At 32.9% G+C, this 25,991-nt stretch overlaps 1 protein-coding gene across 10 annotated transcripts in view; it reads right to left on the bottom strand.

Annotated features, from left to right (window-relative positions):
- Positions 1 to 25,991, bottom strand: part of DPP10 (dipeptidyl peptidase like 10) — a 1,301,728-nt gene that overhangs the window by 83,498 nt on the left and 1,192,239 nt on the right. For 9 of the 10 annotated variants that reach the window (XM_029225838.1, XM_029225846.1, XM_029225845.1 and 6 more), the window contains 2 exons: positions 18,878 to 19,001; positions 3,276 to 3,314 (listed from right to left, as the gene is read on the bottom strand). In XM_029225838.1, the coding sequence (XP_029081671.1) occupies positions 3,276 to 3,314; positions 18,878 to 19,001 (163 nt within the window). The remainder of the gene's footprint in view (positions 1 to 3,275; positions 3,315 to 18,877; positions 19,002 to 25,991) is intronic. The other variant, XM_029225839.1, reaches the window with a different exon arrangement.

Here is a 25,991-nt window from a genome sequence, read left to right as displayed (position 1 = left end):
GCATTACAAGGCATATAATAAATACTGACAAGACACTTGACTGAGTGAATCACATTGTTCAACTATGTTCCATCTCTTGCCCCTGTGGAATATTTCTCTCTTTGCCTTTGCACATGGGGTTTCTTCTGTCTGGCCTAACCTTTCAGTCGTCCTTTTTGTGCTAAATCTTACTCATTTTTTACTTAAACTCAGAAGAGAAACCATTTCCAAATTTCCTTAGTTAGAGAGTCTCTTCTAGTTAGGAAATCTCTCCTCAGAAATTCTGAATAGTACTCTGTATTCATCTCTATCATGGCTTTCAGTACACTCTATTATATAGTTGACTTCCTTCACTAGGCAAGTAATAATTAAACTAAGTTTGTAATTTTATCTTTTTTAGCTCTATTGCCTAGGACACAGTAGGTGACCTTCTTATAATTGAACAGATGAATGCATGTGTACAATGGGCAAAAATATTTGTTACATATATCACTTTATCCACCACATTTACTCCAAACTATTGGCTTCTCCCTTATTCAACATTTTCCTCCTGTGCTTTGCTCCAAGAATAAATTAGGTATGGGGATATCTGAGCAATGTGCTTTTTATGTTAGTCCCTGTTCCTCCAATTCTGGTACCTTAGAAATAGTTCATTTTAAAGAGTAGATGGGAATTATAATCTCCAATACATTGCTAGGTTTAAAAACTTTCGCCATTGAAATGTAACTAGTTATAAACATACAGCTCTATGCAGAGCCTTTCCTGCAATCAAATAAAGAAGTAGAGCCAGTCTAACTGTCTACATTTATGACCTTAAACAAGGCAGTATTTATGGCACACAGGATAATGAGCTGAGGATAATAAAGTCCACCTCTTGGCCAAATGTTTTTTACACTGGTTATTCCAACTATAAGTCTCTTGAAAGCTAGAGCAAACATGCCCACTTCTCTCTGCTCTTCTCACTATCCAGAAAACAAGCATATGAGTATTACATTAAATTTCTAATTTTCTTGGAAACTTGCTTCATCTCATTATAGATTCTCATCCTTTAAATTTCATTGAATTCTAAGTATTTCCAGAAATTCCCTTAGAGCTTTTGGAGAAAAAGTTAACCATGACAAACTACTCCCTGCATTTTTTATTGAATAATTGATAACTGGTTTCTTTATTTTAAAAAGTTTCTATTAAATATTCATAAATTTGGGACTTAAAATGTAGATAACATAATCCCAAAAGAGCATGCATTGTGTTGTTGTATGTTAGACTATTATGAATGTCACTAGCAATCAAAATGGTAGCAAAATAGGTTTAATAACGCAGGCAGTTTAGAATAAATCCATATCCATTATGTTATTGTTTTCAATGATTTTTATTTTAAGTATCTAATTTAATTTTGTAAGAGTCCATTATTGGCTAAATAAACAAGATTTTTTTTCCCCAATTTCATTTTGTACATTGACTAAGATTAAATAGTTCATATTGTTACCTATAGATAGATGATAGATGGATGATAGATAGACAGATAGATAATATAGATAGATAGATAGATAGATAGATAGACATGCCTATACTTTGAACAAGCAAAGGTTTAGCCTATTCACAATCCTTCTTACTCTTTTTCTTTATTTGTTCAACAAGTATATATGGATCTCTTCTTATAACCAGACTCCATATTAAGCATTCGTATTAATGGGTAACAAAAAATGAATAACCTTCCTGCTCTTGTGAATGTAGTAAAAACGTCACAGAACTAACTGTATGAGTGTTTCATAAAGATTACACTTGACTTTAACTTTTATTGGGGAATGTGATTTGTTTAGTGTGGTTGAGGAGGTGACTTCTTATGCAGGTGATTTAGGCTGAGGTTTGACAAATGAGTAGCCTTCACATAAGAAAGTAGTTGAGAGAACTCTGTTCAGAAGAAAGAGTTCACATAAAGGTCCTGGGTATATGAGGAGGGCTAATGGAAAAAATGGGAGAAAAGATGGTATGACACAGAGCTGGAAAGGCTTTCAACTTAATCCTTTGTAGACCCTTTAAGGATGTTGGTCTTTATCTGTAGAACAAAGGGGAGATAAAAATTGTTTTAGTTGTGAGAGAATATGAGTGTTGTGGGTAGTGACAATCAAATACATATTTTGAAAAGATCACTCAGCCAGTCTGCAGTGTAGAGAACAGATTGTCAGGTTCCTAAGGGGAACTCTCAACTCTAAGGGGTTGAGAGTTCACCAGTTAAGGAGGAAATGCAGCGCCTGTAGTTTAATCCTGTATGGTGTTTGTGAATTGGAGAAAAGTAAATTGACTTGAGATCTTTGAGAGTAAAATCAAAATAACTTGGTGATGAATAATAACATATGCAGATAAGGATAAGACAATGTTTAAAAATCCCCACTAGGTTTATGATTTTGATAGCTGGATGGATAAATACGTCCTTGACTCCTATGAAAAGAAGACAGACTGACTGGAAGAGAGAGAAGTTTAGTTTGAACCTGTGGAGTGTGCAGTTACTTTCACAGATTCAGGAGAAGATGCCAAGCATGAATTTGGATATTTCAGAACTCAGAAGAGAGTTGGCTGGGGCTATACACTTGGTGGTGGTAATTGAAACCACAGATGTATACGACACCCAGGGAGAGAATATAAAATAAAAGAGTACTGTAAAGAACAAAACAAATCAAAACAAAACAAGCCAAACAAAATACTTCCCTTTGCAAAAAGTAGTGATGAAATTAGTAGTAAAATGGGTTCAGCTATATTTGAATAATCTATTTGTGCTTCCTTCTGAAATGTCCAGTATGAAAGCATGTTGTGGAGATGTTTGCTTATTCTTCTGTGATCATCTGGATTCCAGCTTCATTTATATCACAAGCTAGCATTATGAGCTAGGATATATCTAAGGAAAGAAATGTTCACCTGAATAATCTCCACATAACCAAGTTATGTGGAGGTTTCATCAATTTTCTGGGTGATTTGAGCAATGCTGATGGTTTGTGGGTCACATCTTTTTCTCCTTCTTCTACACAAACATTTACTTATATGAATGGTCCTGAAAATGGATCCTGGTAGTTATTCTACAATTTATGTCCTATAAAAAACAGAAGTAATCTTTCTACAAATGATGTCATAGAGCCCAAGTTATAAATATTTTAATGAAAAAGACTCATTTATTCAAACATAACAGAGCCTTAAATTCATACTACTGAAATAACTTTTGAGAAAAAGTTATACATAACAAATGAGTGAAAGGATGGGTGTGATGGACAAAATGTGACATAAAGAGACCACCTATACCATACCTGTTTAGATAGCCATGTATCTGATGTCATCTCATATTTCTGAAACAAAACAATTAACTCCATGAAGCATCTAAAGACCAAAGTGAGCATGCATCAATTTAACCTTTTTTACACTGTTATCCTATAGGCACTTTTTTCCTTCCTGCAGCTGGTGAAATACCATGAGAGATCACATTGTCATTATTGATTTAAACTGAATGAATAAGTAGAGAATTGGGATGAAATGATATTCTAATTATAGTCTTTTCTTTGGTGAACTCCTTCAGAATTCTCAGTTGTACTTAACCAGAGACAGAAGATCATTTTCCAGCTCCATTTGATTACTTCATTCAAACTGTTTTGAACCACTAGACACTGTCTCTTTTCACCTCTAGGCATCATCAGGAAACAAATATTAAGTCCTTCCAAAAAACTGGGCAAACAGCCAGGAATAAAATTTAAAAGTGGACATTTTGTCAACATTCGATCCACTCTTACCATAGTCATTTTTTCCCCTTAGGGAAAACAACTAAACATTTGAAATGGCAAAATTTTATGTGTGTTTAAAATAATCTTGCATAGGATCAGAACCAAAATTATATTTCAAAAAGCAAAATTAGACAAATTTCATCTCAAGCTGAATATGTGTAGATAAAATAAATTTTAGTAATGCTATTTACATGTAGTAACTTATGAAATATCTTGTAGTTCTCTGGAAAAAATGACTCTATAATAAAAGTATTAAAATGAAGAAAACTAAATCGTAATATGTCAGAGATTTTACCTCTATGCAAAAGTACTCATTTCAAATTGTAAATAATGATTATTATTTATTTATAGTTTTTTTTTTTTTTACCAATTTCCTCTTTTAAAGCCACATTATTATTACATTATTATTAACCATTGTCCATTTTCAGGGCTTTTTTCTTCCAATAGATTTTCTCTATATACAGACATCAGAAAAACATCTAACTAAATCATTCCTTGATTTTCTAGTCACACTTCAGCAATAATCATCCTTGATATCTGTAAAACACAGACACACAAAAAAATATATCAGTGCCACTGCTCATTAGTGTCACTAAGTTTTGTTAGACTCCACGAAGGTCCAAAACTTCACATGCAATTATCTGTCTTATTATTTCTATTATTGTAGAAAGTAAAAATTTTAAACTCCATAAATGGAATAGAAATATAACAGAATATCAATAAGGTATCAATTCAAGAATACGATAGGGTTCCTGTATCTTTTCTATTGAAGCACTTTACCTATATAGATTTTCCCTATATAGAGATGGCAGGCTTTCTCTAACTAGAATACGTATACACATGAACAATTTTTAAATGACTTTGTGATCGTCTCAGTAAGAAACCATCCAGAACAGTTGAACAAATAAATGATGAAATCCTGGTCAATCTATAAGCCAGCCAGATGAAAAAGGATAATTGAAATAAAATTTCTAATATATGCAAGCTAAATGTAAAGAGTGTCAGCGAAACCCAATAAGTAAATGGCTGATGCATCAACTTTGTTTTCATATCTATGCTCATCATTCCAATCACAGATAAATTTTTTCCTCTTTATTGCTATCTTTTACAGACCATTTAAAAATTATGTTTAAAAATACTGAAGTGTAATTTGCATATAGTGAAATGTACAGATCGTAAGTTTATGTGATGAGTTTTGATAAATGTATTTACATCCCATCAAGATATATGACCTTTACACTTCCAAACACATTTCCTCGTGCCCCTTCACAGTTTCCAATAAGGCAACTACTCTTCCAAACCTTTTTCCATAGATTAGTTTTGCCTGTTTTAGAAATTCAGATAATGGGAATCATGTATTATGTACTCTTTTGTGTAGGGCTTCTTTCACACCACGTTTTTGAGATTCATTCATATTGTTCAGTGTATCAGTCTTCTGTTTCTTTTTAAATTGCAGAGTGGAATGTCATTGTATTGATATGCCTCATTTTGTTTATTCATTTCTTGTTAATGGACAGTTGGATAGTTTCCAGTTTTTAGCTATTGTGAATAAAGCTTCTCTAAAAAAGACGTGTTTTAAACAAATCCTTTGGTGGAAACAGGTTTTTATTTCTCATGCAAATATCTAGGAATGGAGCTCCTGAGATATATATGCACACACATATATATTTATATATGTGTGTTTAACTTTCTTTGAGACTACAAAATCATTCTTTTAAAGTAAAGTCACACTTCTACCCACAAAGAATGAGATTTGCAATTCTCCACATCCTCATCAGCAGTTAAAACTGTTACCTTTTTTGTTGTTGTTTTAAGTTTATTCATTTTAATGGTATGTAGTGTTACCTCATTATGATTTAATCTATATTTTCCTAATGTCTAACAATTTTGAGTACTTTTTCATGAGTTTGTTACTTCTTTACAAGTTTCTGTTCACACATTTTGACTTTTTCATTGGGTTGTCTTTTATTATTGAAATGTATATATTTTTTCGTCAGATGCACATTTTGAAAAATATTTTCTCCCAGTCTGTGGTTAGCTGTTTGATTTCCTAATAGGGTTTTTGATGAGAAGTTTCTAATTTTAATGATGTCTGATTTATTTTTTTCTTTTATGATAAATGACTACTTTGTCTATTCAATATAGTGAAGTTATATTCCATCTTTTCATCTAGAAGATTGACAGTACTAGCTTTTAGATTTAAGGCTGTAGCGTGTCTCAGACTAATTTTACAATATAGTATAAGAAATGTCAACCATCATTGTATTTTCCATCCGGTTATTAATTGTTCCAGTGCCATTTCCCCCTATTGAATTGCTTTGGCACCTATGTTGAAAATCAATTGATCATATAAATATAGATCTATTTCTGGAAACACTATTCAGTTCAACCGATCGATTTGTCTGTTCTTTTGCCTCCATTACAATCTCTAAGTTTCTGTGGCTTTCTGGTTATTCCTGAAATCATGTAGTGCAACTCTTCCAATTATTATCTTATTATTTTTTAGGGTATTGATTTACCTGGTCAGGCCTTTTGTAGTTTCATATGCATTTAAAAACTATCTTGTCTGTTTCTACCAAAAAAAAAAAAAGTCTGCTGAGAGTTTAATTCATATTGTATTGAAACTATAGTATAATTTGAGTAGAATTGACATCTACAACATGAAGCCTTTCAATTCAGGAATGTGGCTTAACTTCTTCTTTAGGTCTTCTTTAATGCCTTTCAGCAATGTTTTCGTTTTCAGTATTAAGATTTTGCCACTCTTTGTTAAATTTATTCCTATGTACCTAATGTTTTAAAGATTTTAATAGTATTTTTATTTTCCATCATAATATTACCAGTCTTGGAAATATATTTTGTTACTTCTTAAATCTTTATTTTGAAACAAGTGCAAACTTACAGAGAAGGTAAAAGACCAGTTCAAGAAACATCTGCATATCCTTTAGACATATTCCTCATGTATTTATATTGTGCTCCATTTGCTTTATTATTATATATCTCTCTCCTCTGATTCTAAACTATTTGAGAGGCTGGTAGAAGTCTCTTTTCTCAAAATCAATTAGAAGTTAGAAATTTAGTTTTTTTCTAAACAATTTGACAGCAGTTCTGAAGTATTGTATCCATTTACCTTTAAATAATTCAGTGAGCATTTCTTAAGAAAACTGTAGTATCCTATATATTTACATATTTTTTACAGTAAAATGATAAAAATCAGGAAAGGGAAAAAACACTTGAAGTTGGTGCCTTGACTTATGAATTGTCATCTATTCTAGTATTTTTGGTAGATTTCTTACATTTTATTTATACAATAATATCATCTACAAATAAAGATAATTTTACTTCTTCCTTACCAATCATCATGATAGTTATTCTTTGAAAGTTACTCTGATTAGAGTCTCTAATAAGTTTGCTTAACAGAGTTAGAATGTGTATCCTTACCTTATTGTCAATCTTTAGGTGAACAAGGGTAATGTTTCACTATTGAGTATAATATTTATTGGTTACTTTGTGGGTATCCTTCATCATATTGGGGATATTACTTTCTATTCATTTATGTTGAAAGTCATCATGAATGAATGTTGAGTTTTGTCAGTTGCTTTTTCTTCATCTATTAAGATAATTGCTTATTTATTTTTCTTTTTTTTTCTGTTGAAACAGTGAATTACATTGATTTTCAATATAAACTAACCTTAAATTCCAGGGTAAAACCCCATTTAGTCAAGATGCACTATTCTCAATGTTGTCCAAAATGATATATTAATATGATAAAAAATTTTCTGAATGCAATGTTCATAACAAATATCAGTCTAAAATGGTCTCTCTTGTAACGTCCTTGTCTAGTTTTGGTAGCATGATAATGTTACCCTTATAAAAATAAGTTGAGAAGTTCTCTTCCTTTTCCACTTTTTAGAGAATGTAGGAATGGTAGAAACTATTCCATTATTCCCCAGTTTTATCAATAAATAATTGACATACAACATAGTATAAGGTGTACAACATAATGATGTGATACATGTATATATTACGAAATGATCACCACAATAAGTTTAGTTAATAGCCATCATCTCATATAGCTAACAATTTTTCTCCTTGTCATGAGAACTTTCAGATTTACTCTTTCAGCAATTTTTAAATATACAATACAGTATTTAACTATAGTCATCATGTTGTACATTACTTCCCCAGAACTTATTACCTTATAACTGAAGTTGTACCTTTTAAACACCTTTATCCAATTCTCCCACCCCCACTCTTGACTCTAAAAAGCACAAACCTAATCTTTGTTTCTATAAGTTTGCTTTTTTACATTTCATGTATAAGTGAGATCATACAGTACTTGTCTTTTGCTGTCTGACTTATTTCATTTAGCATACATGCCCTCAGGGTCCATCTATGTTGTCACAAATGGCAAATTTTCCTTTTTAATGGCTGAATAGTATTACATTGCATATATATGACATATTTCATTTATCCATTTATCCACTGATGAATACTTAGGTTTTTTCCCATGTCTTGGTTATTATAAATAATGCTGCAATGACATTGGGGTTGCAAATATCTCTTCAAGATAGTGATTTTATTTACTTCAGTTATATACCCAGAAGTTGAATTGTTGAATCATATAGTAGTTCCGTTTTAATTTTTTGAGTATCTGCCTTATTGTTTCCCATAGTGGATATACCAATATACATTCCCACCACAAAACACAAGGATTCATTTTTCTCCACCTCCTCACCAACACTTGTTATTTTCTGTCTTTTTGATAACAGCCATTCCAACATGTATGAGGTGATATCTCATTATGGTTTTGATTTGCATTTCCCTAATGATTAGAGATGTTGGGCCCTTTTCATATACCATTGGTTATTTGAATATCTTCTTTGAAAAATGTCTACTTTAGGTCATTTGCCCACTTTTTAACTGGATTATTACTTTTGCTATTGAGGTATATGGGTTCTTTATATATTTTGGATATTAACCCCTTATCAGACATATGATTTGCATATATTTTCTCCCATTCCGTAGGTTGGCTTTTCATTTTGTTGACTGTTCTTTTGCTGTGCAGAGGCTTTTTAATTTGACATAGTTTACACTTTATTTTGTTGCTTGTGCTTTAGATGTTATATCCACAAATCCAATCCAAGACCAAAGTCAAGAAAGTTTTCCCCTTTGTTTTCTTCAAGGATTTTTTTATGGATTCATGTCTTTTGTCTTTAATCCATTTAGATTTAATTTCTGTGAAAGGTGTAAATAGGGGTCCAATTTCATTTTTCTGTATGTGGTTACACAGTTTTCCCAGCACCATTTCTTGAAGAGACTGTCCTTTTCCCATTGCATGTTCTTGGCTCCCTTATCAAATAGCAGTTGGATATATATGTGGCAGTTTATTCCTGGGCTCTCTATTATGATCCATGGGTCTATGTGTCTATTTTTATTCCAGTATCATACTGTTTTAATTAACATAGCTTTTTAGCATAGTTTGAAAGCTGGGAGTATGATGCCTCCAGTTTTGATTTTCTTTCACATGATTGCTTTTGCTATTCAGGGTTTTTTGTTGCTCCATACAAATTTTAGAATATTTTATTTATTTCTGTAAAAAAATGCCACTGGAATCTGATTTGTATTGCATTAAATCTACAGACAAACATGTTAACAATATTAATTTTTCCAATCCATGAACACAAGACATCTTTCCTTCTTTTTCTGTCTTTCTCAATTTTTTTTATCAGTGTCCTATAGTTTTCAGTATAGATATCTTTCACCTCCTAAGATAAATTTATTCCTAAATATTTTATTGTTTTGAATTCTATTGTAAATGGGATCATTTTCTTTTTCAGATAATTTGTTATTATATATAAACAGTACTGATTAATATACATTGATTTTGCATCCTGCAACTTTATTGAATTCATTGATTAGATCTAATGGTTTTTGGTGGAGTCTTCAGTATTTTCTATGTATAAAATCATATCGTCTGCAAATAGAGGCAATTTTACTTCTTCCTTTCTAATTCTGATGGATTTTATTTCTTTCTCTTATCTGAAAAACTTTCAGTACTATGTTGAATAAGAGTGGTGAGAGTGGGCATCCTTGTCTTGTTCCTGATCTTAGAGGGAAAGCTTTTAGCTTTTCACCATTGCGTATGAAGTTAGCTATGAGTCTGTCATATATCGACTTTATTGTGTTGCAATATGTTCCCTTTATAGCCACTTTGTTGAGAGTTTTTTTCATAAATGGATGTTGAATTTTGTCAAATGCTTTTTTCTGCATCTATTGAGATGATTTTTATCTTTCATTCTATTAATGTGGTGTATCACATTTATTGACTTGCATATGTTGAATCACCTTTACATCTGAGGGATGAATCCCACTTGGTCATGGTATATAATCCTTTTAATATGCTTCTGAATTCAGTTTGCTTGTATTTTGTTGTGAGTTTTTACATTTATATTCACCAGTGATATGGGTCTTAATTTTCTTTTCTTGTAGCATCCTTGTCTGGCTGCAATATCAGAGTAATGCTTGCCACATAAAATGAGTTTGAGAGTGTCCCCTCCTCTTTGACATTTGGGAAGTGTTTGGAAAGGATTAGTGTTAATTCTTTAAATGCTTGGTAATTTTCACCAATGAAGCCATCTGGTCCTGGGCTTTTCTTTGTTGGGAGGATTTTGATTACTGATTCAACCTCTTTAGTAGTAATTGGTCTGTTCAGATTTTCTATTTCTTCATGATTCATTCTTGGTAGGTTTGATGTTCTTAGGAATTTATCCATTTCTTCTCAGTTGTCCAATTAGTTGGCATATAATTGCTCATAGTTGTCTTCTAAGAACCTTTGTATTTCTGCAATATCTATGTCAGTTGCTATGTTCTCTCTTTCATTTATAATGTTTAAAAACTTTTAGTCCTGTCTCTTCTTTTCTTGGTCAATCTACTTAAGGTTTTCCAATTTTGTTTATATTTTCAAAGAACCAGCTCTTAGTTTTATGAATTGCTTCTATTGTTTTCCAACTCTACATTTCATTTGTTTCTCCTCTAATCTTTATTATTTCTTTCCTTCTGCTAATTTTGGGCTTACTTTGTTCTTCTATTTCTAGTTCCTTGAGATATAGAATTAGGTTGTTTTCTGACATCTTTCTATTTTCTTGATGTATATATTAATAGCTATATACTTTCCTCGTAGACCTTCTTCAAATAATTCCCATATCTTTTGGTATATTGTGTTTCCATTATTGTTTGTCTCAATATACTTTTCTATTTCCCCTTTTATTTTCTATTTGATTCATTGGTTGTTCAAGAGTGTGTTGTTTACTTTCCATGTATTTCTGAATTCTCCAATTTTCCTCCTGTTATTGATTTCTAGTTTCATACCATTGCGATCAGAAAAAAAACTTGGTATGATTTCAATCTTCAATTTGCTGAGACTTGATTTGTGGCCTAACATATAATCTATCCTATAAAGAGTTCCATGTGAGCTTGAGAAGAATGTGTATTCTGCTGCTGTTGTATGGGAGTATTCTATATATGTCTATTAGCTCCATTTGCTCTATAGTGTTGTTAAAATCAACTATTTCCTTGATTCTCTCTCTGGATGATATACCCATTGCTGAGAGTGGGGTATTGAATTTCCCAACTATTATTGTATTGATGTTTATTTCTCTTTTTAGTTTTGTTAGTATTTACTTTATATATTTATATATGGATGCATAAATATTTACAATTGTTATGTCTTCTTGATGGATTGACCCCTTTATCTTTAAATAATGACCTTTTGTGTCTTTCATTGCCATTTTTTTGCTTAAAGTCTATATCTTTCTGAAACAAGTATAGCTACCCTGCTTTCCTTTGTTTAACATTTGCTTGAAATACCTTTTTCCATCCTTTTGCTTTCAGTCAATATATGTAGGCAGCATATTACTGGATATTTTTTAATCCATTCAGCCACTCTATGTCTTTTGACTGGAAATTTTAATCCATTTACATTTAATGTAATTATTAATAGGTAAGGACTTACTATTGCCATTTTGTTCATTGTTTTTTGGTTTTATGGCTTTACAGATCCATTTGTTCCTTGCTTCTTGTCTTGCTGTCTTCTTTTGTGATTTGATGAAGTTTTGTAGTGGTATGTTTTGACTCCATGAACATAATCTCTTGTATAATTATTATAGGCTTTTCCTTTGTGGTAACCATGAGGCTTACATACGATATCTTATAACACCCAATTTCAAGCAGATAACTTAGATAGATTTCCATTTCTTTAGGGTCAGTTATTGGAGTTTTATTACTTTCCTTTGGTAGTGTCATGTTTACCTGATATTTTGTGATCCTTGCTTCCTTACTTTGGTATCTGGGCGTATGAGTAAGGGTTCTCCTCTTCTAAACTTTACAGGTTTGCTTTTACAGAGACAGCCCTTCATCAGTCAGGTCAGCTTGGGGTCAACTGGTAACATCCTTGGGAAGGTGGAGCTTGCTATTGGGGTCTATATTGGGGCAAAACCACTTCCCAAGCTCTGAGGTGTACGTGTGGGGGTGCCACGGACAGGGACCTGTTAGATAGGACTGGCTTGATTTTCTGCACAAGCATGGTGGTAGGATGGGCTACACTATTTCTCCCATCAGGCTTCCTAGTTGGGTAGGATTGGGTAGTGCAGTAGGAAGCACTATAAATTAGCTTCCTTATGCAGGGAGGGCAGCAGAATGGGGCCCAAGGACAGCACAGCACATTGTTTGGGGCTCCAAATTAGGCAAAACTGCACAATGAGTTTCCTGACAAGACAGGGCCAAGGGATTTGCTCTGTAGATGGGCATAGTTACTGGCCCAATTCACTGTTCAGATGCCACTGTAGGTGAGGGTGTAGGATGGGTTATGCAGAATCCTGGGTGCTCTGGTTATGTTTACAGGTTGGGTGGGACTAGAGGCTATATTCAGCACTGAGTGGGCCTAAGAATTAGCTTCCTGCCTGGGTGAGGCCACAGAACAGGATCCAATAGTGGCAAGGCTCACTGTTTAGAGACTGAATCAGGCTGGGCTGTGTACCAAGCTCCCTGGTCAGATGGAGCCATTAGCTTTGGTTCTGTAGGAGGGCAAAGCCACTGGCTGGGTTCACTTCTCACTTAGGTGCTACTGGTCTATAGAGCTTCCTGGGTGATCAGGCCAGGCTTCCTGGTCAGACAGTGCTGAGCTGCACTCAGCAGTAGGCAGAGCTATGAACTAGCTTCCTTCTGCAGGGCCGCAGAACAGCTGATTATGCTTCCCATTTGGGGTCCTGAGTCAGGCAGAACTACAAACCTAGTACCCTGGCCAGACGGGGTCACTGTCTTGGCTTTACAGATGGCAAACTTGCTGCTTTGGATTTCTACTTGAGCACCACTGGAAAGATGAACTCTGTCTGCCAAGATCTGAGAGTTGGTTTCTATAAGATCCAGCCCACCCTTCTCCATCACGATCTCATCTCCAGTGGACTAATCCTCCAAATTCCCCCCATGAACCTCTGGAGGCAAGACTCAAGTGGGCCTCCCATGAAAAAACCCACAATTCTGGGGGAGCTAGATGTCCACCTTGGGCTCTCTTTTTTCCTACTGGAGAAACTTTAGGTAGGTCCAGAGGGGACCCTCTCAGTGTGGCACTATGCTGGCCTGGGAGAGGAGCAATGCAATCACAGTGTAGCCACTATTCTTATCCTTCTAATGGGTTCTTTTCAGTCTATGTGGTCCAGGGGGGTGCTTCACTCTCACTCCCATGTCCCAGGATTTTCACGGTGGTGTCCTGTGTATGGATAGTTGCTTTTTGTCTTCTTCTGAGAGGGACTGAAGTCTGGAATGACCTATGTTGCCACCTTGATGACTCATGTGACCTCTTTTATTCCTTACGTCATTAAAGGAATCCATCACTGAAGCCACTGGGTCCTTGGAGTTTTTGTTGTGGGAAGATTTGTAACCATTAATTCAATTTCTCTAATTGGTATAGAACTATTCCAGTGTTTTTCCTCTTCAGACAATAGTTTTGGTCATTTTTACCTCTCAAATTTTTTTTTTTCATATCATATACTTGAGAATTTATTGGCACACAACTCCCTTATTACCATTTAAATATTTATAGGCTCTATAGTGATGCCCCCTCTCATTCTTATTTTTGTTGAGGTATAGTTGATTTACAATATTATATTATTTTCAAGTGTACAACATAGTGATTCAAAATCTTTATAGATTTTACTCCATTTAAACTTATTTTAAAATATTGACTATATTCCCTGTGCTGTAAAATATATCCTTATAGCTTATTTATTTTATATACAGTAGTTTGTACCCCTTAGTCCCCTATCCCCACTGGTAACCACTAGTTTGTTCTCCATATCTGTGAGTCTGTTTCTGTTTTGTTATATTCATTCATTTGTTTTATGTTTTAGAGTCCACATATAAGTGATAATATACAGTATTTGTCTTTTTCTGTCTGACTTATTTTACTAAGTATAACACGCACTGGGTCGATCCATATTATTGCAAATAGCAAAATTTCATTCTTTTTTATGGTTGATCAATATTCCATTATATATATATATGTGTGTGTGTGTGTGTGTATACCACTTCTTCTTTATCCATTCATTTGCTGATGGACACTTAGGTTGCTTTCACATGTTGGCTATCGTAAATAACGTCACAATGAATATTGTAATGCATGTATCTTTTCAAATTAGTGTTTTTGGGGCGTTTTTTTGGATGCATACCCAGAAGTAGAATTGCTGAGTCATAAGGTAGTTCTATTTTTAGCTTTTTGAGGAATCTCCATACTGTTTTCCAAGTGGCTGCAACAACTGACATTTTTACCTACAGTGTACAGGGCTGGCTTTTCTCCACATTCTCCTGAACATTTGTTATTTGTTATCTTTTTGATAATAGCCATTCTGACACGTGTGAGGTGACATCTCATTGTGGTTTTGAGTTGCATTTCTCTGATGATTAGCGATGTTGAGCACCTTTTCATGTGCCTGTTGGCCATCTGAAGGTCTTCTTTGGGAAAATGTCTATTAAGGTCTTCTGCCCATTTTTTAATTGGGCTTTCCTTTTAGATATTGAATTGTATGAGCTGTGTATATATTTTGTATATTAATCCCTTATGAGTCATATCATTTGCAAATATTTTCTCCCATTTAGTAGATTATCCTGTGCTTAGCAGAGTGGCATAGTGGAAGCGTGCTGTTGCCCATTTAGTAGATTTTTTCATTTTGTCAGTAGTTTCCTTTGCTGTGCAAAAGCTTTTAAGTTTGATTAGGTCTCATTTTTAATTTTTGGTTTTATTTCTTTTGCCTTAGGAGACAGATTCAAAAAAAGTATTGCTACAATTTATGTCAAAGAGTGTTCTATGTTTCCTTCTAGGAGTTTTATGGTTTCAGGTCTTGGATTTAGGTCTTTAATCCATCTTGAATTTATTTTTGTATTGGGCTTGCCAAAAAGTTTATTCAGGTTTTTCCATAACATCTTAGGGAAAAACCCAAACGAAATTTTTGGCCAACCCCAATATATGGTGTGAGGAAATGTTCTAATCTCATTTTTTCATATGTAGCTTCCCAGTTTTCCCAGCACCACTTATTGATAAGACTGTCTTTTCTCCACTGTATATTCTCGCCTTCTTTGTCATTGATTAATTGACAATAAGTGTGTGAGTTTATTTCCAGGATATCTATTGTGTTCCATTGATCTATGTCTGTTTTTGTGCCTACACTGTACTGGTTTGATTATTGTAGTTTTGTAGTACAGTCTGTAGGAGGGAGTGTGGTCCCTCCAGCCCTGTTCTTTCTCAAAATTATTTTGTCTATTCAGAGTCTTTTGTGTTTCCACACAAATTTTAAAATCACTTTTTCTAGTTCTGTAAAATATGCCATCAGTATATTGATAGGGACCCTTTCATTCTTGAAATTGGTAGTTTGTGGGGTGTTTTTTCTTCATCAGTACAAATAAGGATTTATCAATTTTATTCATCTTTTAAAATAATTTTTGCTTTCACCAATTTTCTCTATAGATTGTCTTGTGTTTTATTAATTTGTACTTTTCTTTTTATATTTCAGTCCTTCTAATTACTTTGAGCTAATTTTGTACTTCTTTCTCTAGCTTCATAACTTGGAGATTTACCATTGATTCAATACATTTTTCCTTTTCTAATATACACATTTAAAGATATAAACTTCATTTTAAACATCATTTTGCTTTACCTATATATTTGGACCTGCTATGTTTTCATTATGCTTGAATTTAAAATTGTTTTTAATTTCTTTTGTGATTTGTCCTTTAACTTATGAATTATTTAGGAGTATGTTTTCTTAATTTTCCAAATATTTGTCAATTTCCCAAATATCTTTTAGTTACTAATTTCTAATTTAATTCTCTTATAGTCAAACAATATACTCTGCTTGATTTCACTTTTTGCACCTTGAGATTTTTGAATATTCCCCTTGCACTTGAAAAGATTGTTTATTATATAGTTGTTGAGTGAAATTTTTCCTAAATATCAATTTGTTTAAGGTGTTGATAGTATTGTCCAGATCTTTTGTTATCATTACAGATTTTTGATGACTTACTTCATCAAATACATTGAAAATAATATTTAAGTCTCAGTATATTTCTATTTCTTCCTTAGCTTTGTCAGCTTTTGCTTAATATTTAGAAACTTTATTATTAGAAATGTAGGTACTTAGGATTGTTATATCTTCCTAATCAATTCACACTGTATCATTATGAAATTATTCTATTAATATCTCTATTGTATACTACTTTAATTTCCTTAATTACCTTTTTGAAAATTTAAGTACTAGAAATTATTTTATTTTATTCACATATTTACCTTATTTGGCACCTTTATTTCCTTCATTTTGATCTGACTTTTCATCTGATGTCATTTATTTTAGCCTGAATAACTTAATTTCCTGTTACTTATGCAGATCTACTTTTTTTTTTTTTTGCAGATCTACTTTTGATGAATTATCTCAGTTCCAATTTATCTGAAAGTATCTTCCTTGGTCTTCATTTTTTAAAGATATTTTCATAGGATTTAGTTCTTTAATAACGACTTCCTTCCATTGCTTTCTGGTTTGCATTGTTTCTGGTGAGACACAGGCCGTAATTCTCATCATTATATTTCCCAATATGTAATGTGTTTTTCTCTCAGGCTACTTTAAATTTCCTCTCTTAATCTTTTGTTTGCATTAATTAATGTACTATGTGGTGATGTATTTTTTTCTTTGTCTTTATTTTGTTTGAGATTTTCTAACTTCTTGGATATATGGATTAATGGTTTTTCATCAAATTTGATTATTTAAGTCATTGTTACATTTTTGTACATTCTTACATTTTACATTCTTACATTTTTTTCTGCCCTGGTATCTCAAATTTTTCCTTCTGTATATAAGATTTTACATATATACCAGTTTATATTATTCTACAGGTAGTTAAGGCTTTGCTTTTTTTTTTTCAACCTTTTTTCCCTCAAGACTTCTGTTTGAATTATTTATATTTCCTTGACTACAACAGTGTCCAATTTATTGTTAAGCTCATCCAGGCAATTTTTCATTTCAGACACTGTAGTTTTCAGTTTCTGACATTTCATTGCTCTGTTTTTATAGTTTATATTTAGCTACTGAAACTTCTCATCTGTTTACTAATTATGGCCATCCTTTAATTTGTTAAATAACAAAAGTAGCTAAAAGCTTTTAAAAATTTTTTTCAGTCTGTTTGTTAATTCCAGTATCTATATCCTTTGTAAGTCTGCTTCTTATTTTGGGGGAGGTGGGTGAGTTATATTTTCTATGTCTATATATAGTATGTTTTAATTGTGTGATTGATATTGTGAATGCTACATTTTTGAGAATGAATTTTTAATTATTTTAAAGAGTAAACTTTGTTCTGGCAGGCAGCTAGTTTACAGGCAGATGAACTGAATTCTTTCAAGGTTTGATTTAAAGATTTATTAGAAGGAGTATAGAACAGTTCTATTCCTAATACATTTTCTTTCTGGGCTCTGAGTTGAATGCTTAGGGTTTTCAGTGAGAGATCTCTATTTTTGCTGTTCATTACTCCAAAGTCTCCAAGTATTGTGCAACTTGCAGATTCTCTATTTGCTTCCCTCTCTGAGGCAGGCCCTTTACTTGCACAGCTAAGCACTGAGATAAAGACTTAAGAGACCTTTACATATATTGCTGAAGTTCTTTTATATATAGCTCCTATCCTGTGGTACTTGTCCTGAAAAATTCAGCCACCACAATAGGCTCAAACTCTGATTCTCCCTGCCTTTTTGGATCAGTGATACACTTGTGCTTTTCTTGGATGCCATCTCCTTGCACTGTGGCCTCAAATGTGTCACCAGTAGGAAGCCATAGCTTCATTTGACCATTTATATTTTGACTGCCTTATTGTCCAATGTCTGAATGTAGTTAATATATTTTGTAAAGTGTTACAGTTGATTACTATAGAGATGCAAGGCTGATAACATTTACTCCATCTTGTCCAGAAGCTTAAGTTTGAAAATTCTGTTGTTAAATAATTGAGAACCCTTTACCAAGTACCAAATATGTAATATAACAATTTAAACTTATTAAAGTATTCCCTTTACTAATAACCTTAAAATTACACATATAGATTCTACTGCAGAGTTTATAAAACATGATTTTAGAAATTGAAATACAACCTACTTTCAAAACATAGCTGCTGAAGAATCATTTTTTTTTTACTATTTATAGATAATTTAAAGACAGAGACACTTATTTTAGAAGACTAATCTGAACTACAGAAAAAACGATGAATTTTTGGAATTGTTTAAAGATGACAGGAAAGAAATATCACATATTCTCAAGTCAATCACTGTCAAAAAGTAGAGAGAAAGCCTACATTTGAGAATGAAACTAACATGGCTTGGACTACCCTTTATACTATATAAGAATTCATTCTTTTAAAGCTTAATTTGTTCTCTTCTCTTTATCATCTATATTTCTTACTTCAACGTATGGAAGATTTATGAATTAAAGTATACACTCCTAATAGCTTTGGAAGTTAAATACTGAAGTCTTTGCACAAAGAATTGTTTAATTTTCCTTTGAAAGGTAGCATAAACTATTATATTTTAAGCATAAAGGAAAGTAAATTATACTCACTCTACTACAAGCACCAGTAGTGGTCTCACAGACTGTGAGGATGGAGATGTTCTGAGCTCGATTTAACCATCTGACCACCGTCTTGGTATTGCTTACCCATTTAACCATAGTGATATAGTATTCTCTAGTTCGGAAACAAAATTAAAATTTACATTTAGAGCCAGAGAACGTGTACAGCACCAATAATATATACTTGTTATTTTACATGCAGAATAAATGAAACACTATAAGAATGTCACATCATGTTAATCTCCATTTATATATATACACATCTGCTTCTTCAAATATTGACATACATAAATACAAATATATGTGTGTGCGTATGTATGTAAACACATGCACATATACATATATACATAAATATACAGAAAATTTGAGAATAAATTTGAAAGTGAATGATTTCACAGAAGGAAAATTTTTGGAAAAAATAAAAATAATCGAGATACTAGACATTCATAAATAATTTTCTATCAATCAGTACAGTGCTAACATGTGCAAAATAAGAAAAAATTTTCTAAGTTATATTCTATTTTACTTTTTCAAAAATTCATTCAATAATCAATTAAAAGGCAAATATTATTGATTTAATAGTTATTTCTTATGTATGACTTCCATGTTATCTCACTTTATCCACAGGACTTGAGCCACAGAGCCATGAATGGTTTGCTTTGGTCTTTTTCCATTGAGGGACAATGGAAATATAATCTTATTCATAATATTTTTTACAATATTATTTTTTAATCTTATTTATTTGAAAAAGTTTAAAACAAAGAAGGAATCAAACTGAAGAATATGAAGGGTTACTGAATTTTTGGTAAAGTGAGGATGCTAATTAGTGGAGCCTATAATGTCCTCACGATGGTTGTAGATTGGGAAAGCTTATATTTTTCCTTTATAGATTCTATGTCTGGAAATTTACATAATATATCACAAACTCCCCCAACCCACACATAACAAAATGCAATCATTAATACTGATTCAATTTATGATAAAAAGAAAAAAAATTTCCAACAAAATTGCCCAGTTTCAAAATAGATTAGATGATTTAGAAATGGTTTGAAAAATGCCATCCATGAATATTGTCTTAAAATGAATGCATCAGGTTTTTAAGTGGCTTTGAAAAAAATCACCTATGAAAGTAAAACCTTGTAATACAAATCACCTCTCCTTAGACACACTGAGTTAGACATTCAGCTACCTGAATCTCACATTTCTAACATTATTGAGTAGTTAGTGCTTCCTCTCGAAAACCAGTTAGCCCATCAAAGTAAAGATGTCAGAAGGACAAGCATAACTTGTCATACAGTGAATCCTGCCATATCTTCTTCAATAATCTCTTCAAGCTATCCAGCACCTTTCACAACTAGCTGAGTCTCACTTGAAAATTGCCTAGAAACTCAGTGAAATCATAAAATAAAGTTATCTAAATAAAGTTAACAAGGCAACTTTGAATCAAATATGCTAGTGGTTTAGGATTAATCTTTGGCCAAATCAATGGGCCTTGTGATTCTTTAAAGATCTGTGTCTTGTTCACTTTCACTATGCTTTGTTTAAACTGATTTATTTTGCATGCATTACCATTTCGGGCAGTGCGAATATTAAAAAAGGAAAAATATAGGCATTAACTTTTAAGAAATTTACCTAGAAGGCTTAGCCTGGAGAAAAATGACAGTCGATACTATAATTAACCAGGAAAAAAGTGCTGAATTGTGACAATATATATTTCTGAGTAACTGGCATAAATGTTGTGCAAAACTGAAGTAAAAAATAATTTGATTGTTGTAAACAACTGACCAAAGACTGCAAAATCAAGGTGGTAATAGTTATTGAAAAATCTGGAGAGAACTGACATATAGAAGATTTTCAAACCTGATCAGAAATTTGTCTCATTTAGCTAAAGTGACTAATGTTATATTTTGTGCCAAATGAGATGAATTAATATGAATGGTTTTTAAAATAAATAACAACAGGAACAACAAAAAAAATTTAAATATTCATTTTGAGTGTTTTCCTTTCAAAGTAGCCCTCAGGTGAAATGTTTTAAGAATATCTTTGTAATGTCTTCCCAGACACTGACACATTATATTAACTATATAAGATGTGAAATCTTGATTTAAAAGAAAATTCATACTTAAAAAACATTAAAATTCAACTGGTGCAAATCTAGTGAATAAATGGTTTTTAAAGAGAACACTAAGTTAGGTATAAAATTAAGTTAAAAATTATTTATAGTCAAGACACATAATAATCAAAAAACCAAAATTTAAATACAAAGACAAAATATTAAAAGAAACAAGGGAAAAGCAACAAAAAATATACAAGGGAATCCCCAAAAGGTTAACAGCTGATCTTTCAGCAGAAACTCTGCAAGCCAGAAGGGAGTGGAAGGAAATATTTAAAGTGATGAAAGGGAAAGACCTACAACCAAGATTACTCTACCCAGAAAAGATCTCATTCATATTTGACAGAGAAATTAAAACCTTTAGAGATAAGCAAAAGCTAAGAGAATTCAGCCCCACCAAACCAGCTATACAACAAATGCTAAAGGAACTTCTCTACATGGGAAACACAAGAGAAGAAAAGGACCTACAAAAACAGACCCAAAACAATCAAGAAAATGGTAATAGGAATATACATATTCATAATTACCTTAAACATGAATGGATTAAATGCTCCACCCAAAAGATACAGGCTTGCTGAATGGATACAAAAACAAGACCCATATATATTCTGTCTACAAGAGATCCACTTCAGACCTAGGGACACATAAAGACTGAAAGTGAAGGGATGGTAAAAGATATTCCATGTAAATGGAAATCAAAAGAAAGCTGGAGTAGCAATACTCATATCAGATAAGATAGACTTTAAAATAAAGAATGTTACAAGAGACAAGGAAGGACACTACATAACGATCAAGGGATCAATCCAAAAAGAAGATATAACAATTATAAATACATACGCACCCAATGTAGGAGCACCTCAATACGTAAGGCAACTGCTAACAGCTCTAAAAGATGAAATTGACAGTAACACAATAATAGTGGGGGATTTTAACACCTCACTTACACCAACGGACAGATCATCCAAACAGAAAATTAATAAGGAAACACAAGTTTTAAATGACACAATAGACTAGATAGATTTAATTGATATTTATAGGACATTCCATCCAAAAACAGAAGATTACACTTTCTTCTCAAGTGTGCATGGAACACTCTCCAGGATGGATCATATCTTGGGCCACAAATCAAGCCTCAGTAAACTTAAGAAAATTGAAATCATATCAAGCATCTTTTCTGACCACAACGCTATGAGATTAGAAATCAATTACAGGGAAAAAAATATAAAAAACACAAACATATGGAGGCTAAACAATATGTTACTAAATAACCAAGAGATCACTGAAGAAGTCAAAGAGGAAATCAAAAAATACCTAGAGACAAATGACAATGAAAACATGATGATCCAAAACCTATGGGATGCAGCAAAAGTAGTTCTAAGAGGGAAGTGTATAGCAATACAATCCTACCTCAAGAAACAAGAAAAATCTCAAATAAATAATCTAACCTTACACCTAAAGAAACTAGAGAAAGAAGAACAAATTAAACCCAAAGTTAGCAGAAGGAAAGAAATCATAGAGATTAGAGCAGAAATAAATGAAATAGAAACAAAGACAACAATAGCAAAGATCAATAAAACTAAAAGCTGGTTCTTTGAGAAGATAAACAAAATTGATAACCCGTTAGCCAGACTCATCAAGAAAAAGAGTGAGAGGACTCAAATCAGTAAAATTAGAAACAAAAAAGGAGAAGTTACAACACACACCACAGAAATACAAAGCATCCTAAGAGACTACTACAAGCAACTCTATGCCAATAAAATTGACAACCTGGAAGAAATGGACAAATTCTTAGAAAAGTATAACCTTCCAAGACTGAATCAGGAAGAAATAGAAAATATGAATAGACCAATCACAAGTAATGAAATTGAAACTGTGATTAAAAATCTTCCAACAAACAAAAGCCCAGGACCAGATGGCTTCATGGGTGAATTCTATCAATCATTTAGAGAAGAGCTAACACCAATCCTTCTCAAACTCTTCCAAAAAATTGCAAAGGAAGGAACACTCCCACACTCATTCTATGAGGCCACCATCATCCCGATACCAAAACCAGACAAAATACTACAAAAAGAGAAATTTACAGACCAATGTCACTGATGAATATAGATGCAAACATCCTCAAGAAAATACTAGCAAACAGAATCCAACAAAACATTAAAAGGATCATACACCATGATCAAATGGGATTTATCCCAGGGATGCAAGGATTCTCCAATATATGCAAATCAATCAACATGACACACCATATAAAGGAATTGAAAAATAAAAACCATATGATCATCTCAATAGTTTCAGAAAAAGCTTTTGACAAAATTCAACACCCATTTATGATAACAACTCTCCAGAAAGTGGTCATAGAGGGAACCTACCTCAACTTAATAAAGGCCATATACGACAAACGCACAGCAAACCATTCTCAATGGTGAAAAACTGAAAGCATTTCCTCTATGATCAGGAACAAGACAAGGATTTCCGCTCTCACCACTATTATTCAACATAGTTTTCGAAGTCCTAGCCACGCCAATCAGAGAATAAAAAGAAATAAAAGGAATACAAATTGGAAAAGAAGAAGTAAAACTGTCACTGTTTGCATATGACATGATACTATACATGGAGAATCCTAAAGATGCCACCAGACAACTACTAGAGTTAGTCAATGAATTTGTTAAAGTTGCTGGATACAAAATTAATGAATAGAAATCTCGTGCATTCCTATACACTAATGATGAAAATCCAAAAGAGAAATTAAGGAAACACTCCCATTTACCACTGCAACAAAAAGAATAACATACCTAGGAATAAACCTACCTAGGGAGACATAAGACTTGTAGGCAGAAAACTATAAGACACTGATGAAAGAAATTAAAGATGATACCAACAGATGGAGAGATATACCATGTTCTTGGATTGGAAGAATCAATATTGTGAAAATGACTATACTAACCAAAGCAACCTACAGATTCAATGCAATCCCTATCAAATTACCAATGGATTTTTTACAGAACTAGAACGAAAAACCTTTAAATTTGTATGGAGACACAAAAAACCCCGAATAGCCAAAGCAGTCTTGAGGGAAAAAAACGGAGGTGGAGGAATCAGACTCCCTGACTTCAGACTATACTACAGAGCTACAGTAATGAAGACAATATGGTACTGGTACAAAAACAGAAATATAGATCAATGGAACAAGATAGAAAGCCCAGAGATAAACCCATGCACCAATGGTCAACTAATCTATGATAAAGGAGGTAAGGATACACAATGGAGAAAAGAGAGTCTCTTCAATATGTGGGGCTGGAAAACTGGACAGCTACATGTAAAAGAATGAAATTAGAACACTCCCTAACACCATACACAAAAATAAATTCAAAATGGATTAGAAACCTAAATGTAAGACCAGACACTATAAAACTCTTAGAGGAAAACATAAGAAGAACACTCTTTGACATAAATCACAGCAAGATCTTTTTTGATCCACCTCCTAGAATAATGAAAATAAAAACAAAAATAAACAAATGGGACCTAATAAAACTTAAAAGCTTTTGCACAGCAAGGGAAACCATAAACAAGACGAAAAGACAACCCTCAGAATGGGAGAAAATATTTGTAAACATATCAACGGACAAAGGATTAATCTCCAAAATATATAAACAGCTCATGCATATCAATATTAAAAAAAGAAAGAACCCATTCAAAAATGGGCAGAAGACCTAAATAGACATTTCTCCAAAGAAGACATACAGATGGCCAAGAAGCACATGAAAAGCTGCTCAACATCACTAATTATTAGAGAAATGCAAATCAAAAGCACAGTGAGGTATCACCTCACACCAGTTAGAATGGGCATCTCAGAAAAGTCTACAAACAATAAATGCTGGAGAGGGTCTGGGGAACAGGGAACCCTCTTGCACTCTTGGTGGGAATGTAAATTGATACAGCCACTATGGAGAACAGTATGGAGGTTCCTTAAAAAACTAAAAATAGAATTACCATATGACCCAGCAACCCCAGTACTGGGCATATACCTAGAGAAAAACGTAATTCAAAAAGACACATGCACCCCAATATTCACTGCAGCACTACTTGCAATAGCCAGGTCATGGAAGCAACCTAGATGCCCATCGACAGACGAATGGATAAAGAAGATGTGGTACATATATACAATGGAATATTACTCAGCCATACAAAGGAATGAAATTGGGTCATTTGTAGAGACGTGGATGTATCTAGAGACTGTCATACAAAGTGAAGTAAGTCAGAAAGAGAAAAACAAATACCCTATGCTAACACATGTATGTGGAACCTAGAAAAATGGTACAGATGAACCAGTTTGCAGGGCAGAAATAGAGACACAGATGTAGAGAACAAACGTATGGACACCAAGGGGGGAAAGTGGCAGGGTGGTGGTGGTGGTGGTGTGATGAATTGGGAGATTGGTATTGACATGTATACACTGATGTGTATAAAATGGATGACTAATAAGAACCTGCTGTATAAATAAATAAATAAAATAAAGTTCAAAATTTCAAAAAAAAAAGAAAAACAAACAAAAATTATTTATAGTCATACCACTTACATTTCTCTTTGATTAAATAATATGATTTTGTGTGTTTGTACCTATACTATCTTATATTCATAAGCAAAATTTAGTCTTATGTGAGATATCTTAGTACATATATTCATAAGGATGAGAGTTCTCCCCCAAATAGAACTTGTAAAGTCCATTGGGGTGATTTCCAGCCATTAAGATTTCCATAATAAAGTGCTGGAAATATCCAAAATCAAAGATAAGTAGAACTTGGCACGTAAGAAGGGAGGAAAGATATTTACTAATTAAATTCCATCCTGTATCCTTTCTTTGTTCCAAGGTCCTAGGTGCACATCTCCTTATGATTTATAATGACTTGTTCAGTTTGCTTATAAGTATTCAGGGTTCCTCTGAATGAGGAAATAAGGAAGTGCCCTTACCTGAAAATGCCACACTCCTTGGCC

This window comes from Monodon monoceros, unplaced genomic scaffold, assembly GCF_005190385.1.
Source record: "Monodon monoceros isolate NGI ecotype Baffin Bay Population unplaced genomic scaffold, NGI_Narwhal_1 Super_Scaffold_16, whole genome shotgun sequence".
Lineage (NCBI taxonomy): Eukaryota > Metazoa > Chordata > Mammalia > Artiodactyla > Monodontidae > Monodon > Monodon monoceros.
The sequence above is the reverse complement of the archived record's forward strand: the minus strand, read 5'-3'. Positions and strand labels throughout refer to the sequence as shown.